The sequence below is a fragment of the Rana temporaria genome, chromosome 9 (assembly GCF_905171775.1).
Source record: "Rana temporaria chromosome 9, aRanTem1.1, whole genome shotgun sequence".
Taxonomy (NCBI): Eukaryota; Metazoa; Chordata; class Amphibia; order Anura; family Ranidae; genus Rana; species Rana temporaria.
The window spans coordinates 17,307,448-17,325,840 of record NC_053497.1 but is presented as its reverse complement, the minus strand read 5'-3'; the positions used below and the strand labels follow the sequence as shown (position 1 = coordinate 17,325,840).

The following is an 18,393-nucleotide window of genomic DNA, read 5'->3' as shown; positions in this document are numbered from 1 at the left end:
TTTAATTCTCCCTGCTCGTTATGCTGTGTGTGTGTTAGAGGATTTCAGGTGTGACTCATTCCTCGGCTAACAGGCTGTTGATATGGTAATGACCTTTCCTCAGCCAGTCCTAGTTCAAAGGGTAAATGGTCTAGTGTGTTGTGTGAAGAAGCCCTGTGGTTACTGTTTACTGTTAATAGAAGGGGCTCATGTTAATTATTCTGATTGCTTCATTGTGGTCAGGCTGTCTAGATAATGTATTCTGTTACACCTAGTAATTAACTCCACTGATGTCATTATCTAAAGAAAATGTGTTTTCAGAATCGGCTCCGAAATGTTTGCCCATGATCTGTATGGAAGCCCCAGTGTGAGAGGGGCGGAGATTTGTCATTGTAACAGTTTTGGAAATTACATATAAGCTGTGTGTTATACCATTAAAGTCTGTCTGGTTCCAGCATTCAGCCTTGGCTCATGTGTGGATGATTCTGTGATGTTCTGTTATGGGAAGAAGGGACTGTTTGACGGGGATATCATACCAATACCGTCACATAACCCCCGAAAAGCGTTGGCTTTATTTTGCTATGAATCTATCTTATATATATATATATATATATTTTTTTTTTTTTACTTTAAGTTTTTTATTTTATCAAACAAGTGAAGCCATTTTTTAATAAAAAATTTCCTTGGACTCTTGGAGGTTTGTTTCCCTCGTTGGATTGTATGTAGGTGTAAAAATCAGGTTCAAGATGAGACCCCCCGGAGGCTAACATCTGGAAAAAATAAAAACGAATGACAGAACGTTTTTTTAAACCTCAACTTTATTAATGACCCCAAAAAAACAACAGTTATAGTCTTATACAAGCGCAGGACATAGGATACCAAAACTGGAAAGTCCCCATAACAAAGCAAACAACCTTAGAATTAATCTGAAATCAGGAACAAAAAAAAATGTAAACTTTTGCAGTTTTCTCGATCCGTTGAAGTGGTGGCTGCATTCGTTTCCTTTTTTTCAGGAAAATTTTCTGCAAGTGTGAAATAAAAAAAGCCCTGCCAGAAATATATTGTCCATCTGACTTTCCATGTGCTGAACTGAATTCTCAAGCTGGGCGGGGGCAGGGGTGTCTGTTTGACCCTCTGGGTGGACACACCGCTTACACAGAGGGTCCCCAGTCCTCCCCATGTAATAGAAATGACATGTTTGTAGTCCAAATCGGGAAAACAGCCTAGGGCAGGGATGGAGAACCTTGGCATCCCAGATGTTTTGGAACTAAATTTCCCATGATGCTCATGCACTTTGCAGTGTAGTTGAGCATGATGGGAAATGTACAGTGGAACCTTGGATTTTGAGCATAATCCGTTCCAGGAGAATGCTTGTAATCCAAAGCACTTGCACATCAAAGCAAGTTTTCCCATAGAAGTCAATGGAAACTAAAATAATTTGTTCCACATTGACTTCAATGGCATGCAATACCGCATGTGGCCAGAGGTGGGGGGGCGCCGGAGAGCCTAGGAAACACTCAGAAAGGGACAGTTCGGCTAAACTTTGAAAAACTCAGGAACTGAGTTATTACAAGGTTTTCCGAGCATTTCCGAACGGCTCCAGTGCCCCCCCACCTCAGGCCAAACGCAATCCTGCTCGTTTTGCGAGGCAACATTCGCAAACGGAGTCAGGATTTTAAAAAAAATACAGTACTCGTATTGCGAAACGCTCGTTAACCGCGTTATTCGCAATCCAAGGTTTCACTGTATCTCCAAAACATCTGGGGTGCCCAAGGTTCGCCATCACTGGTCTAGGGTGATGCCGATTCTCCATAGATAGAGGAGAGCAGTGAGTGAGCTTTGTCACCCTAGACAGGAAGTGTATTACAGGCAGCATCATCATGTGAAAATAAAAGGTAAAAAAAGCCTGGAAAACTTTAAAAATACAAAAAAAAAGCCTGGAAAATGAAAACGAATGCAGCCAACACATCCAAGGACAGGTACTCTGTAATATATTACTTTTTGAATAAAGCTATACGATTCAAAAACACATCTGCCACACTGCACAGCCACAAAGGAGACACTGCTGCTTCCTACCCCAGCTTTGCATGGTGCTCACTGGATGAAACGCGTTGGTACAGATTCACAATCAATTGAGAAAGCAGCAGACACAAGGAGCTACAAAAACAACGGCAGTGGTGTGTCGTATACAGCCAATACGTAGAGGTCTTTTAATCACAATACTGACTGAACAGAATTACAGATCCTTTGCCAGGTAAAGCAGTTAACATTACGTTTTTTGCGCTCTGTATTTAGCGATATTCCTGGAGTCCTTCTTTGGGCTTCGCATTTGGTAGGTGTGAAGCGCACCGGGCATTTAGGTTTGATATATCCCATAGTAGCTGAGCTGTTAGTACTCTGCCACATGGGTTGCCCATACTCCGCATTCATTAGACAATGCAGGAACCAGTCTAAGGCCGGGATTCACGCACAGCGGCGTAATAACATATCCTATTTACGTTACGCCTCCGCAACTTAGACGGGCAAGTGCTGTATTCTCAAAGCACTTGCTCCGTAAAGCTGCGGCGGCGTAGCGTAAATAGGCCGGCGTAAGCCCGCCTAATTCAAATGTGGAAGATGTGGGAGTGTGTTATGTAAATGTTATGTGACCCCACGTAAATTACGCTTTTTACGAACGGCGCAAGCGCCGTCCGTGGATATATCCCAGTGTGCATTGCTCCAAAGTACGCCGCAAGGACGTATTGGTTTCGACGTGAACGTAAATGACGTCCAGCCCCATTCACGGACGACTTACGCAAACAACGTAAAATTTTCAAAATTCGACGCGGGAACGACGTCCATAATTAACATTGGTACGCCACCATATAGCAGGGGTAACTTTACGCCGGGAAAAGCCTAACGTAAACGGCGTATCTGTACTGCGTCGGCCGGGCGTACGTTCGTGAATTGGCGTATCTAGCTGATTTACATATTTCTAGGCGTAAATCAGCGTACACGCCCCTAGCGGCCAGCGTAATAATGCAGTTAAGATCCGACGGCGTAAGAGACTTGCGCCAGTCGGATCTAATACAAATCTATGTGTAACTGATTCTAAGAATCAGGCGCATAGATACGACGGCCCGGACTCCGAGATACGACGGCTCAGACTCCGAGATACGATGGCGTATCTCCTTTCAGAATCTGGGCCTATGTGTTCTTCTAAGCCAGGGATATGCAATTAGCGGACCTTCAGCTGTTGCAAAACTACAAGTCCCATCATGCCTCTGGGTGTCATGCTTGTGGCTGTGAGAGTCTTGCTATGCCTCATGGGACTTGTAGTTCTGCAACAGCTGGAGGTCCGCTAATTGCATATCCCTGCTCCAAGCCCTCCAAAGGAAATTCAGCCCAAAAACATAAAACGTAATAAAACATCTCAGCCGTTCTTAGATGTGGTGGCTGCTTTAGTTTTTTTAGACTTCCTAACCTTTATGTTTAACTGGTGATACTGCCAGCAACATGTTTCCAGTCCTAAAAATGACAACACTCATTGACCTTACTGTATCAGGACAATAGAAAACAACAGAACTGCAAAAAAAAAAAAAAAAACTCTCCCGCTTTACCTTAACATAAATGGGTGGTGTCCTGTAGTCCTCAGTCTACACAGAACATAAATGGGTGGTGTCCTGTAGTCCTCAGTCTACACAGAACATAAATGGGTGGTGTCCTGTAGTCCTCAGTCTACACAGCCACCATCACAGTCAACGATCGGAAGATTGGGGAAGAGCTCCCGATTATGTATTTTCTGCGATAGCCAATCACATTGGAGGGAAATTTACTAAAAGTGGTGCGCACAGAATCTGGTGCAGCTGGGCATGGTGGCCAATCAGCTTCTGACTTCAGCTTGTTCATTATAGGGGTTGTAAAGGCAGGAGTGTTTTTTTTATTCCTTCATATTATTGCATTCTATTCATCAAGATCAAAAGCCTTCTGTGGGCAGCAGCCGCCCTAAGAGCCCTTTCACACTAGTGCGTTTTTGCCCTGTTTTCGCGGTAAAAATATCGCTATTAAAACGCTCATAAAACGCTCCCCATGCATCTCAATAGACCCTTTCACACTGAGGCGTTGCGCTGGAGGAGCGTTGAGAAAAGTCCTGCAAGCAGTTTTTGAGCGCTGAAAAAAAACGCTCCAAAAACGCCCCTCTCCATTGAAATAAATTGAAAACGCTGTAAAAACGCAGTGTTTTACCGCTATTTTAACGCTCCGCTATAGGCGTTTCCAGTGTGAAAGGGCTCTTATACTTATCTGAGCCCCATCTCTGTCCATGAGTGTCTCGGTCTTCCCGCCCTGATTGGCCGAGACACAGCAGTGGCACCATTGGCTCCTACTGCTATCAAAGTCAGTTAGCCAATCAGGAGAGAGAGAGAGGGGGGGTGGGGCCGAACTGAAGCTCCATGTCTGAATGGACACACAGAACAGCGGCTCGGCTGCCCCATAATCAAGCTGCTTGCTGTGGGGGCACCGAACAGGAGGGAGGGGCCAGGAGAACAGAAGAGGGACCTGAGAAGAGGAGGATCCGGGCTGCTCTGTACAAATCCATTGCAACAGAGCAGGTAAGTATAACATGTTCATTTTTATAGAAAAACAAAACAAAAATAAAAATAATAAACTTTACAATCACTTGATCAATCACAATAACTTTAATAAAACCTGGAAGTGGATTGGCTACCATGCACAGCTGCACCAGTGTTAGACCCCTTTCACATTGAGGCGTTTTTCATGCGGTACAGCGCTAAAAATAGCGCTGCTATACCGCATGAAAAAATCATGCCCTGTAGGCTTCAATGTGAAAGCCCGAAGGCTTTCACACTGAAGCGGTGCGCTAGCAGGACCGCTCCAAAAGTCCTGCTAGCCGCATCTTTGGAGCGGTATAGGAGCGGGGTGTTTACCGCTCCTATACCGCCCCTTCCCATTGAAATCAATGGGAAACCGCGTTAATACCACCCTTTTCCGGCTGATAGCGTGGGTTAAAACCTCACCGCTAGCGCCCAAATATCGCAGTAAATACGACGGTATAGCAGCGCTAAAAAAAAAACCCAGCTATACCGTCACCACACCTCTGCTGCCCAATGTGAAAGCAGCCTTAGTGAATATCCCCTAATGTGATTGGCTATCACAGTGATCACATGATCAGGAGCCCTCTCCCCGACGTCCGATTATAAACTGTGACCAGGCAGCTGCGGTCACAAGTGTTCTTTCACTACAGATAAAGGGATACCGCCTGGCATTAGAGCGCCGTGGTGCTACTTCCTAAATAACTAGAAAAGCATGCGGCCAGTGAAGTTAAAAGCAAGTCAGAACTCCAAATTAGCTTTTTTTTTTTTTTTAGATCGGTAAAAGCACTGAAGCCTGCGGATCAATATAACAGCCAAGCAGAGTATATATACACCTTAAGGAAAAAAAAAAATAAATATATATTGCTGCTTACAAATCCTTAAAAATGTAGTGGCTGCATTTGTTTTCATTTTTTCTTTTTTTTTATCTTATTTTTTATTGGTGTCCCCTGCCTGTAACACTTCCTGTCCAAGGGTGACAACGCTGACTAGCTGCACTGTACCTGTGGAGGAAGGAGCAGGGTTGTCTCCCTAGGACATGCAAGTGTTCTAATGATGTAACCGATTACCGCTTCAGATTGCTGAATAGGCCATTCCTGTGCCCAGACTACAGCTGCACACGCTCTTAGGCAATCTTCAAATATAAGAAGGGGGTCGGCAATATGGTATTTCATGCCATTAAAAAAAAAAATCTTATTTACTGCTAATCCATCAAGAAAGAGGGAAATCCAAAACACAAAGAAAGCTGACGCGTTTCAGCCGTGGTGGACTTCAATCTAGTGGTGCACCAAAATGAAAATTCTGAAACTGAAAATTCAGGATGCACCTGGCCGAAACCGAAATTGACATTTAATGTTTTTTATATATATATATATATATATATATACACACACACACACACATATATATATATATACACACACACACACACACATACACACAGTGCCTTGCGAAAGTATTCGGCCTCCTTAAGTTAATACTTTGTAGCGCCACCTTTTGCTGCGATTACAGCTGTAAGTCGCTTGGGGTAGGTCTCTATCAGTTTTGCACATCGAGAGACTGAAATTTTAGCCCATTCCTCCTTGCAAAACAGCTCGAGCTCAGTGAGGTTGGATGGAGAGCGTTTGTGAACAGCAGTTTTCAGTTCTTTCCACAGATTCTCGATTGGATTCAGGTCTGGACTTTGACTTGGCCATTCTAACACCTGGATATGTTTATTTGTGAACCATTCCATTGTAGATGTTGCTTTATGTTTTGGATTATTGTCTTGTTGGAAGACAAATCTCCATCCCAGTCTCAGGTCTTTTGCAGACTCCATCAGGTTTTCTTGCAGAATGGTCCTGTATTTGGCTCCATCCATCTTCCCATCAATTTTAACCATCTTCCCTGTCCCAGCTGAAGAAAAGCAGGCCCAAACCATGATGCTGCCACCACCATGTTTCACAGTGGGGATGGCGTGTTCAGGGTGATGAGCTGTGTTGCTTTTACGCCAAACATAACGTTTTGCATTGTTGCCAAAGAGTTCGATTTTGGTTTCATCTGAGCAGAGTACCTTCTTCCACTTGTTTGGTGTGTCTCCCAGGTGGCTTGTGGCAAACTTTAAACAACACTTTTTATGGATATCTTTAAGAAATGTCTTTCTTCTTGCCACTCTTCCATAAAGGACAGATTTGTGCAGTATACAGGGACTGATTGTTGTCCTATGGACAGAGTCTCCCACCTCAGCTGTAGATCTCTGCAGTTCATCCAGAGTGATCATGGGCCTCTTGGCTGCATCTCTGATCAGTCTTCTCCTTGTATGAGATGAAAGTTTAGAGGGACGGCCAGGTCTTCGTAGATTTGCAGTGGTCTGATACTCCTTCCATTTCAATATTATCGCTTGCACAGTGCTCCTTGGGATGTTTAAAGCTTGGGAAATCTTTTTGTATTGGATTGGATTGGATCATTCAGAGATCCTCACTGAACTTCTGGAGAGAGTTTGCTGCACTGAAAGTAAAGGGGCTGAATAATTTTGCACGCCCAATTTTTCAGTTTTTTATTTGTTAAAAAAGTTTGAAATATCCAATAAATTTCATTCCACTTCATGATTGTGTCCCACTTGTTGATTCTTCAAAAAAAAATTACAGTTTTATATCTTTATGTTTGAAGCCTGAAATGTGGCAAAAGGTTGCAAAGTTCAAGGGGGCCGAATACTTTCGCAAGGCACTGTGTGTGTGAAGATATATGTGTGTGTGTGTATATATATATATAAAAAAAATTACTACTTTAATATCATGAATTTAAATGAATATGAATTTGTCGGCCATTATCGGCACCTTTTGAAGCGGTTTTAAAAAAAATCCCACTTGCTGCATATCTGGTCAGCACCTCCCTATTGAAATGCATTGAAAGCGCAGAAAAAACGCATAAAATTTTTTTGTTTTGATGCATTTTTTGAGTCACATGACCTACGAAAAACACACCATAAGCACGGGAAAAATCGCGGGCGCTTTCACCAGCCGTTATCGGTACCTTTTTTGTTTTCGGCACACCGCTATTTTCGGCAGCCAAAATGTTGGTGCATCTCTAGCCTCACCCTGCTGAAATGCATCAACTTACTCTGCGCGTTTTGAAATTTCCTCTGTCTTAATAGATTGGCAATAAAAGACGATTTTTTTTTAGCCTTTGTTCACACCGGTGCAATCTGACAATTCCAGAATCGCATGGTAAGTCGCACCCTATTGCCAGCAATGGAACCGTTCAAAATTGCCACGACTCATGTCGCAGCGACTTTGAAAAAGGTTCCTGCGCTACTTTTTTTTGGGATTTCATTGCGACTTGCATAGACTTCTGTTAAAAAAAGACGTTAGGAAATTGGAAGTGCAAATCGCACCAATCTGCAGCTTTAAAAATCGCAACCGAAGTAGCGCCATTTCAAATACGCGCTGGTGTGATGGCATAGCGTTACCGGCCTTCATTATATTTGAACACAACATCTACTCCTTTTGTCCTCTCCATTACATAGGGGGAGGTGTCTTGTAGTCAACAGAAAACAACGTAACCGATAAGAGTACGGCACAGGAAGTGATCAGCTGACACGGGTTCTGGCAGGATCAACTGTATTTTTTTATACTTATCAAACAGTTATAATAAAATGCTTTAAAAATGGCGTTAAAAGGAAACAAGCAAGAGCGGTTTGTTGTTCGGGTTTACATACCCTTTAATACATGAGTGCTTAGCAGAGTTAGGGACGCACCCAGCGCCCTGTATGCACAGTTAGTGGAATATTACGACCAGCAAAGCAACGCCTGGTATGCCACTAAAAAAAAAAAAAAAGAAGAACTTTTACCACCGTTATGGCAGGAAGATTGCACTCTGTACCTTTATTATGTATAATAACAGTTACATTCGTTAGGAAGGCATTCGAATAATGCAAACCAGACAGAGATAGAAAAGAAATGGGGAGATGGGTGCCATTGGTTGGAAACGAGTATAAAAGAAACAAAGAGATTAAAGCATACCATTGCCTGTACACACGTGAAGAACATAAAAGGATGGTCAGTACAGTATTGTGTATTGGAAGTTCCCCGCTGATCAGTGTATGAAGCCTTGCCGCGACCAAGAGAGGAATGAGGAGAAACCGTAAACAGGTTGTAGATGTGAATGGAGAAGACCGGAGCAAAAAGACAGCAATAGAGCAGCTTAGTAATTGGACTAAATCGAGTACGATGGACGACGCCGAGAGGTCACATGGTACTCTGTGTAGACTGCCATTGAAAACGGCGTAATAACCAGATGAAGCCTGCTCAGGGAGAACGCCTTGACAGCCGTCGCAACGTTTTCACTCGTCCTTTTTATCTTTTGGTCCCTCTTTCTGAGTCTGTTAGGAGAAAAAAAAAAGAGATGAAATGAGGAAGAACAATGTAGGGAGGTTAAAAGGAAACATTTTTTTTTTAAATAAAACATAGCACAGCCTTTCTTAACCAGGGTTCCTCCCCCCCAGAGACCAGCAAGGCTTCCTCTCCCCCCCCTCCCCCAGAGACCAACAAGGGTTCCTTCCCCCCCAGAGACCAACAAGGGTTCCTCCCCCCCCAGACACCAACAAGGGTTCCTCCCCCCCCAGAGACCAACAAGGGTTCCTTCCCCCCCAGAGACCAACAAGGGTTCCTTCCCCCCCCCCCCAGAGACCAACAAGGGTTCCTTCCCCCCCCAGAGACCAACAAGGGTTCCTCCCCCCCCAGAGACCAACAAGGGTTCCTCCCCCCCCAGAGACCAACAAGGGTTCCTCCCCCCCCAGAGACCAACAAGGGTTCCTCCCCCCCCAGAGACCAACAAGGGTTCCTTCCCCCCCAGAGACCAACAAGGGTTCCTTCCCCCCCAGAGACCAACAAGGGTTCCTTCCCCGCCAGAGACCAACAAGGGTTCCTTCCCCCCCAGAGACCAACAAGGGTTCCTCCCCCCCAGAGACCAACAAGGGTTCCTCGCCCAGAGACCAACAAGGGTTCCTCCCCCACCAGAGACCAACAAGGCTTCCTCCCCACCAGAGACCAACAAGGCTTCCTCCCCACCAGAGACCAACAAGGCTTCCTCCCCACCAGAGACCAACAAGGCTTCCTCCCCACCAGAGACCAACAAGGCTTCCTCCCACCAGAGACCAACAAGGGTTCCTCCCCCAGAGACCAACAAGGGTTCCTCCCCCAGAGACCAACAAGGGTTCCTCCCCCACCAGAGACCAACAAGGGTTCCTCCCCCACCAGAGACCAACAAGGCTTCCTCCCCACCAGAGACCAACAAGGCTTCCTCCCCACCAGAGACCAACAAGGCTTCCTCCCCACCAGAGACCAACAAGGCTTCCTCCCCACCAGAGACCAACAAGGCTTCCTCCCCACCAGAGACCAACACGGCTTCCTCCCCACCAGAGACCAACACGGCTTCCTCCCCACCAGAGATAAACAAGGGTTCCTCGCCCAGAGACCAACAAGGGTTCCTCCCCCAGAGACCAACAAGGGTTCCTCCCCCAGAGACCAACAAGGGTTCCTCCCCCAGAGACCAACAAGGGTTCCTCCCCCAGAGACCAACAAGGGTTCCTCCCCCAGAGACCAACAGGGGGTTCCTCCCCCCCAGAGAACAACAAGATTTCCTCCCCCCAGAGACCAACAAGGGTTCCTCCCCCCAGAGAACAACAGGATTTCCTCCCCCCCAGAGACCAACAAGGGTTCCTCCCCCAGAGAACAAAAAAGGGTTCCTCTCCAGAGAACAAAAAAGGGTTCCTTCAGAGACCAAAAGGTTCCTTGGGGTGCAGCTCCTGACCCTGATGGTGCCTGTATAGATTCCAGGGCCAACGCCATTTGTCAAAGCTAGAAATATGATGCCAATGATCTTTTTCATTGTCTGTAAGGGGTGGAAACTCTTTCCACTGACCATCAAAATAAGGGCATTTTCCTAATGATCCCTGATAATTAATAGTATTATTATTATTATTATACAGGATAACGTTGGAGTTCCTTTGGGTAAAAGGGTTGAGAAAAACTAACAACGTATAAAAAGTCATCTAATGTTAAAATAATAAAAAAAAAAAGTTGCTACAGAAGCCATTTTTTTTATGTAATGTTATTGAAAATTACCATTTTAATCTGCAGCCACAGTGGCGACCTCTTTTGCCACACCTCACACCCCCCCCTCCCACAGTGGTGGTGTCCTTTGCCCCTTTCACCCCACCCCCCTTCGTTGTGTCCCCCCCTTCACATCCATCATGTCCCCTTTAGCCTCCCACTGGTGGAGTTAACTTCTCATTTAACAAGATGGTGATTGGTTGCCAAGATTGCCCTGTGTTCTAGCAACCAATCCAATCACCTGCCGACTAACTTGAGACATTAACTTGGACAAGTCCCGATTCTGTCCTCTGTCCAGTCTCCGCTCCGCTGTGAGAGCGACCGTGGTGGAAGCTGAGGGGGAAAGGCCGGGATGGTGACTTGGTCCGGATGCAGACCGAGGTCCACCATTTTGTGATGCCCGTTCTATAGGGTCTCTGCTTACAGAAAATTAAAGGGGTTGTAAAGCTTTGTGTTTTTTCACCTTAACGCATCCTATTGATTAAGGTGAAAAAAAAAAAAACACCTTGCACTCTTGGGCCCCCCCCCCCCCCGTTTTACTTACCCAAGCCACGAAACTCAGTGGGCTCGTTCCCGCGATGGTTTCCCCCAGCTTGAGGCGGCTCGTCATTGGAGATTGATGGCAGCGCAGCCGCTGGCTCGCGCTGCTGTCAATCACATCCAATGACGTGGCGTGCCGGGGGCGGGACTGAGTGATACAGTCCGCAGCTACAGCCAACGGCTGTATCACGGGAGCGCGCCTGCAAGCTAACCCCCTTGGGGGTTAGCTCTTGCGGGGAGGAGCCGAGACAGCCGCCGAGGGACCCCAGAAAACCAGGATCGGAGAGGCGAGTGTAAACACACCTTCCACCTTCTTCTCTGTGGCTTCGCCTGTTATAGGAAACGACGATCAGTGACGTCACACGTCCAGCCACGCCCCCCTACAGTAAGGCCTTAGGGCACACTTAACCCCTTAGCGCCCCCTAGTGGTTAACCCCTTTACTGCCATTGTCATTTTCACAGTAATCAGTGCATTTTTATAGCACTTTTCGCTGTGAAAATGACAATGGTCCCAGAAATGTGTCAAAAGTGTCCGCCATAATGTCGCAGTCACGAAAAAAAAACGCTGATCGCCGCCATTACTAGTAAAAAAAAAAAAAAAAATTATAATAAAAATGCCATAAAACTATCCCCTATTTTGTAAACGCTATAACTTTTGCGCAAACCAATCAATAAACGATTATTGCGATTTTTTCCACCAAAAATAAGTAGAAGAATACGTATCGGCCTAAACTGAGGAAAACATTTTTTATTTCTTTTTATATATTTTTTGGGGACATTTCTTATAGCAAAAAATATTGTTTTTTTTTTTCAAAAAATTGTCGCTCTATTTTTGTTTATAGCGCAAAAAATAAAAACCGCAGAGGTGATCAAATACCACCAAAAGAAAGCTCTATTTGTGGGGAAAAAAGGACGTCAATTTTGTTTGGGAGCCATGTCGCACGACCGCGCAATTGTCAGTTAAATCGACGCAGTGCCGAATCGCAAAAAGGGGCCTGGTCCTTTACCTGCATAATGGTCCGGGGGTTAAGTGGTTAAGAAGGTGATGCACCTAGGAGTAGCCACATATTAGTTGAAGCCCCTAACGGAGAAACCTTTCTTTTTAACCCAATGTTCTGTTCTTTCTTATTCTTGGATTACATAATGGCCTTTACCCAGAAGCCATTTATTCTTCTGGAAAGAGACGGCATGCTCAGTAATCCCCCCTTCCGTATCAAACAAAAAACCCAAGCATGACAATTCCATTATATTTACTCTCTTCTGCCGTCTTGGTTAAATTGGATCGGAGGGAGGAAGATGCATTTTAAAAAAGTTCAAGTATTAAATATTTCATGAAATTTTAATGCCGGGAGATGTGAAGCGTATGAAAAGATTTGACTTGGGAGTCCACAGGGGAAGCTTCATACTCTCTACACTCCAATTAAAAACATCAAACAGAACGTCCACGGCACCGCAAAAAGCACCGACAAGACTGGCGCTACAGATGGGTTGTTTCATGAGCATCACATGAAGCCTCTCAGTTGGTTTGACTTGGAGGAGGAGAAGAACGGTCAAAGCTTTTTTCAGCCGTAGTTCTCCAGTAGGTCACAGGAGTGCACTTAGTACTGCCGTCCTGTGACCCAGATTCAGCTGACAGCAGACGAAAGTCCGCTGTCTGCTGACACCACAGGTTCTGCAGAGATCCCTAAAATATTGAGAGCCTAAGCCACCTGTGCCAAGTTCTCTGCAGCCTGGTGCTCTAGAGAGCGCTGGAGGAGCAAAGAGCCGGTGACTGACGACAGAGACCTAAGCAATCTTGTGACCGTGAATTTTTTGATCTTCGAGGGGACATATGCAGCATGGGATCAATTGTACAGCCACATGAGTGAGAATGGCCGCTTGCTTTTTTTTTTTTTAACCACTTATCGGCTGCCCCATAGCAGATTTACCGCTACAGGGCGGCCGCGCTGTGCAAGATCTCGTATATATAAATTTGTGCGATCCTTCACTTCCGGGTGTCAGGAGTGAGTGCGTGCTGCTGGAGGCTCGCTAGTGCACAGCGGGAGCCGATCAGCGGGTACCGTGGACTCGGCCTCTGCCGGCACCCACCGATCATTCTGTACACTGGCAGAACCGCCATATGCCTATGTAAACAAGGCAGATTGCCATTCTGTCGGTACAGAAGGCATGGACCCCGTGTTCCTGCAAAGCAGATACATGGAACCATTCCTTCCACTATTAACCTCTTGACCACCGCCCCATGTCAAAAAGACGTCCTCTTTTTAAAGATGGATATCTCAGTAACGGCAGCAGCTGCTGCCACAACCGAGGTATCCATCTCTTCAGTGGCCGGTCCTGTACACGATAACGGCGGTCTCCGCGAGATCGCCGTTAACGGTGGCGGGAGAGGGCCCCCCCCTCCCGCCGCTCTCCCGCGCCCTCCGCCGCTCACCGGAGCCGTCGGTAGCGGCGGAGGCGATCGGCTCCGTTCGGCAGCTGACTGGTCGATGTGAGTGAGGGAAAAATCGCCCCCACCCGTCCCCATAGCTCTGCTGGGCGGAAGTGACGTCAAAACGTCAGTCCTGCCCAGCGTCTTAAAGAAACATTTTTCTTTTTTGTCATTTGAAAAAATTACAGTTTCAATTTTTTTTCTTTTTTTGCATTTAAGTCTAAATATGAGATGTGAGGTCTTTTTGACCCCAGATCTCATATTTAAGAGGACCTGTCATGCTTTTTTCTATTACAAGGGATGTTTACATTCCTTGTAATAGGAATAAAAGTGATCAATTTTTTATTTTATTTTTTTTATTTCAGTGTAAAAAATTATAAACGAAATAAAAATAAATAACAAAAATTTTTTTTTTAAAGCGCCCCATCCCGACGAGCTCGCGCACAGAAGCGAACGCATACGCGAGTAGCGCCCGCATATGAAGACGGTGTTCAAACAACACAAGTGAGGTATTGCCGCGATCATTAGAGCGAGAGCAATAATTCTAGCCCTAGACCTCCTCTGCAACTCAAAAAATGCAACCTGTAGAATTTTTTAAACGTCGCCTATCAAGATTTTTACGGGTAAAAGTTTGACGCCATGCCACGAGCGGGCGCAATTTTTAAGCGTGACATGTTGGGTATCATTTTACTCGGCGTAACATTATCCTTCACAATATATAAAAAAATTGGGCAAAATTTATTGTGGTCTTATTTAATTAAAAAAAGTGTTTTTTTTCCAAAAAAAGTGCGCTTGTAAGACCGCTGCGCAAATACGGTGTGACAAAAAGTATTGCAATGACTGCCATTTTATTCTCTAGGGTGTTAGAAAAAAAAATACATAATGTTTGGGGGTTTTAAGTAATTTTCTAGCAAAAAAAACTGTTTTAGTCTCGTAAACACCGAATCTGAAAAACAAGCCCGGTGGGAAAGAGGTTAAAGCACCTCCCTTACAGTACACAAACACTGGCTAGGCACACAGTTATCACCCCCGATGTAAACCCCTTCCTAGCCAGTGTCATTTGTACAGTGACAGTGCATATTTTTAGCACTGATCACTGTATTAGTGTCACTGGTTCCCACAAAGTGTCCGCTAGTGTCCAGCTGTCATTGACACTGGCTGGGAAGGATTTAAACAGGTCGGGAAATCAAAGGGCTAAATGTGTGCCTAGCCAGTGTTTTTGTGTACTGCGTGTGCGGCTTTTACCAGGACGTGATGGATTTTATTCTTTGCTTTGCAGGGAAAGAAAATCCATTGCTTCCCCACTGACAGGGTTCTGCCTTGTTTACATAAGCATAGTCCTGTGTAAATTCATGACGATCGGCAGGTGCGGTAATCCATTAGCTGGCACCCGCTGATCAACATCTGCTGCTTTTAAACACAGCCCGGCTGGGTCACCAGCGGCACGCGCCCCCCTACCTGGAAGTGCCAGATCACGCACCTAGTACGTGATCTGGCGCAACAGAGCTGCCTTGCCGCCATATATCTATGTGATACGGTCGGCAAGCTGTTAATGGGTTAAATTTGGGACCTTGCTTTGTTTTTTGCAACCAATAAAAAGTAAATACTACCATTTGTTGTATAACGGTTCCTATGGGGCTCCTCCAAGGCCCCTTTCACACTGACTTGACTTGAAACCCGCACGATTTTCCATGATTTTACCACCACGATTTCAGAGAATGCCTGTGTAAACTTGAGGTCTATGGATCGCAATTCGCATTAAAGTCGGACCAAAGTAGTGCAGGGACTATTTTGAAGTTGCACAAATATGAACGGCACTCATTGGAAACTAGGGAAGTCCCGATACCACTTTTTTAGGACTGAGTACAAGTACCGATACTTTTTTTCAAGTACTCGCCGATACCGAATACCGATACTTGTTTTTAAATGTTTCCCCAAATGCAGCCATGTCCCCCCCCATATATGCAGCCATGTCCCCCCCATATCCAGCCGTGTCCCCCCCATATCCAGCCGTGTCCCCCCATATCCAGCCGTGTCCCCCCCCATATCCAGCCGTGTCCCCCCCCATATCCAGCCGTGTCCCCCCCATATCCAGCCGTGTCCCCCCCATATCCAGCCGTGTCCCCCCATATCCAGCCATGTCCCCCCCATATCCAGCCATGTCCCCCCCATATGCAGCCATGTTCCCCCCCATATGCAGCCCTGTTCCCCCCCCATATGCAGCCATGTCCCCCCCATATGCAGCCATGTCCCCCCCATATGCAGCCATGTCCCCCCCATATATGCAGCCATGTCCCACTTACCTACATGCTGCCGCATCCCCGTCGCCGCCGCCGCTTGGTTAATACGGGCGGCGAACATTACAGCTTTCATTTGAATAGCTGTAGTCTTTCGCGCCGCGTATAGACACTCCCCCTTGCTCCGGATTGGACAGTTCACCCGAGCAAGGGGGAGTGTCTATACGCGGCGCGGCGGGAACACTACAGCTATTCAAATGAAAGCTGTAATGTTCCCTGCCCGTATTAACCAAGTGGCGGCGGCAGCGGGGATGCGGCGTAGCGTTGGCGGCGGCAGCCGGGGGGGGGGGGGTATTCTATTTAGGTATCGGGGGCATTTGCGGGAGTACAAGTACTCCCGCAAATACTCGGAATCGGTCCCGATACCGATACTAGTATCGGTATTGGGGCAACCCTATTGGAAACCATGGTGGGGGGGGGGTACGACTTTTCATGCGACTTTGCAGTCCCAAGTCGCACTAGTGTGAAAGGGGCCTTAGTGACACAGGCATTACCGTATTTGGTTGTACCCTGATGTCACCGCCTTTAAGTCAAGCCATGTTGTCTGCATGTTCCCTGCCTACTATCGCCACTTATCTGCACCCCCACGAGAAGCAGGACTTGTTTATCCTGTAGATGAAGTCCTACATCTACATCTCCTCCCTTTCTTTCCAGAATAGTGCCAAGCACAGATGCGAAATTCCACTTGGATCACATGGATTGCATTACTGCTAGATATAAATAGTTTGGCAAGGAGCTTTCAACCTGGGCTTCATGTGACCTCCATAAACCCGTATGTGACAGCCAGGGCCTGAGTGCTGACCTTAACCCGTCCAGCGCCAGAAAGGCCCATTGCTTGCTGGTGAGAGCGGGCTTTGATCCAAGATAAAAATAAACAGCATGTGATTTCTACATGCCTGGGAGTCCGCTCAGCAAATATTGTTAATGCCGTGCAATGCTTTACAAGGTGGAAATGAATACACCGATTATCATCGGGCATTGTCCTACCAGATGGAGAATACCTTTGGTAAATAGACTTCACCTACATAGAATGACCTCGTCTGTGGAATATTTTTTTATGAAAATGATATACTGTGCAAACAATTCAGGCAGGTGTGAAGAAATGCTGTAAAGTAAAAAGGGAGAGAGAGAGATGGGAGAGAGAGATGGGAGAGAGAGGGGAAGGGAGAGAGAGAGATGGGAGAGAGAGGGGAAGGGAGAGAGATAAGGGGGGGGGGGGGGGGGGGGGGGGGGGGGGGGGGGGGGGAGGTCCACACACGCACTCACCGGCCACTTTATTAGGTACACCTGTTCAATTGCTTGGTAACACAAATTGCTAATCATCCAATCACATGGCAGACACTCAATGCTATATATATATATATATAGCATTGACGTGACGTTACTGGATCTCCAACGGAACTCCCTGAAGGCCCAAAAGCCGGCGGAGAGGTGAGTACCAATCAAAAGAATTTTAATCAATCAAAAAGATTTTGATCGATTAAAAAAATTAAAGATTAATCGTTTAATTAAAAGTTAATTTGCACAGCCCTATTTTACACATTAAATTATTTGATTTATATATAAATCTATATCCATTTCATATATAAAATCTCTCTCATAGATGGATACAGCTCTATCTATGAGATAGAGAAAAAAAAATATATAAAATATATATAAAAAATCTCTCTCATAGAGAGCATTGAGTTTCTGCCATGTGATTGGATGATTAGCAATTGAACAGGTGTACCTAATAAAGTGTCCGGTGAGTCTCTCTCTAATTATATATACCAGTATATAAGTCACGTATTTGTGTGCAGTATGCCGGAGGTTAAACTGGGCCCATAATAATGGTGATCTGACGGGGCTCCTGTCACAGAATTTCCACATCCATTCCGCCGCCCGGCAGCTGCAGAAGAGGTGGAGCACAGAACACGCGTGCCCGAAGTGACATCCGGAACGGGGCGGTGACATGTTTTGGAGCATGCTCAGAAGCTTCTGTTTTAGTCCTCAATATACCTATATATTATCAGCTGTGGCACTTTCAAGGCTCAAGTGAGGAATGTGGCAAGGTCTGCATCCCTTTAGATGCGATTTCCATTTGGGAGTATTTCACCAAAAAAAATGTATATGTTTGTTGCAGGGGATTCCCAAAATCTGACTTTCATCTCAGTGCAGACTTCTGGGAAAATCAGTGAGCCAAGCAGGAAAATTCAATTTCTAAAGGAGGTGATCGGTACACCATCTGTGTGCAGAATACCTCCAGGCAGCCATATTGGATTTTACAAAAAAGGACAGAGCTGCAGATTGAAAAGGAAAGGTAATTTTTAGGAACATTCAGTAGCTATTGTACACGCTATACAATTTTTTTTATTTGCCATTCCCCCCCCCCCCCCCCCCCAAGAAAGTGGAGTTACTGTAATGCCCTGTACACACAATCGGTCCATCCGATGAGAACAGTCTGATGGACCGTTTTCATTGGTTAACCG

The 18,393-nt window shown here is 45.8% G+C and overlaps 1 protein-coding gene across 1 annotated transcript in view; it reads right to left on the bottom strand.

Moving 5' to 3' along the window:
• Positions 1 to 8,405: 8,405 nt before the first annotated feature.
• BCAP31 (B cell receptor associated protein 31) overlaps positions 8,406 to 18,393 on the bottom strand; it is a 66,557-nt gene continuing 56,569 nt past the window's right edge. Inside the window, exon 8 of the mRNA XM_040322876.1 lies at positions 8,406 to 8,928. Within this exon, the coding sequence (XP_040178810.1) occupies positions 8,890 to 8,928 (39 nt within the window). The 3' untranslated portion in view covers positions 8,406 to 8,889. The remainder of the gene's footprint in view (positions 8,929 to 18,393) is intronic.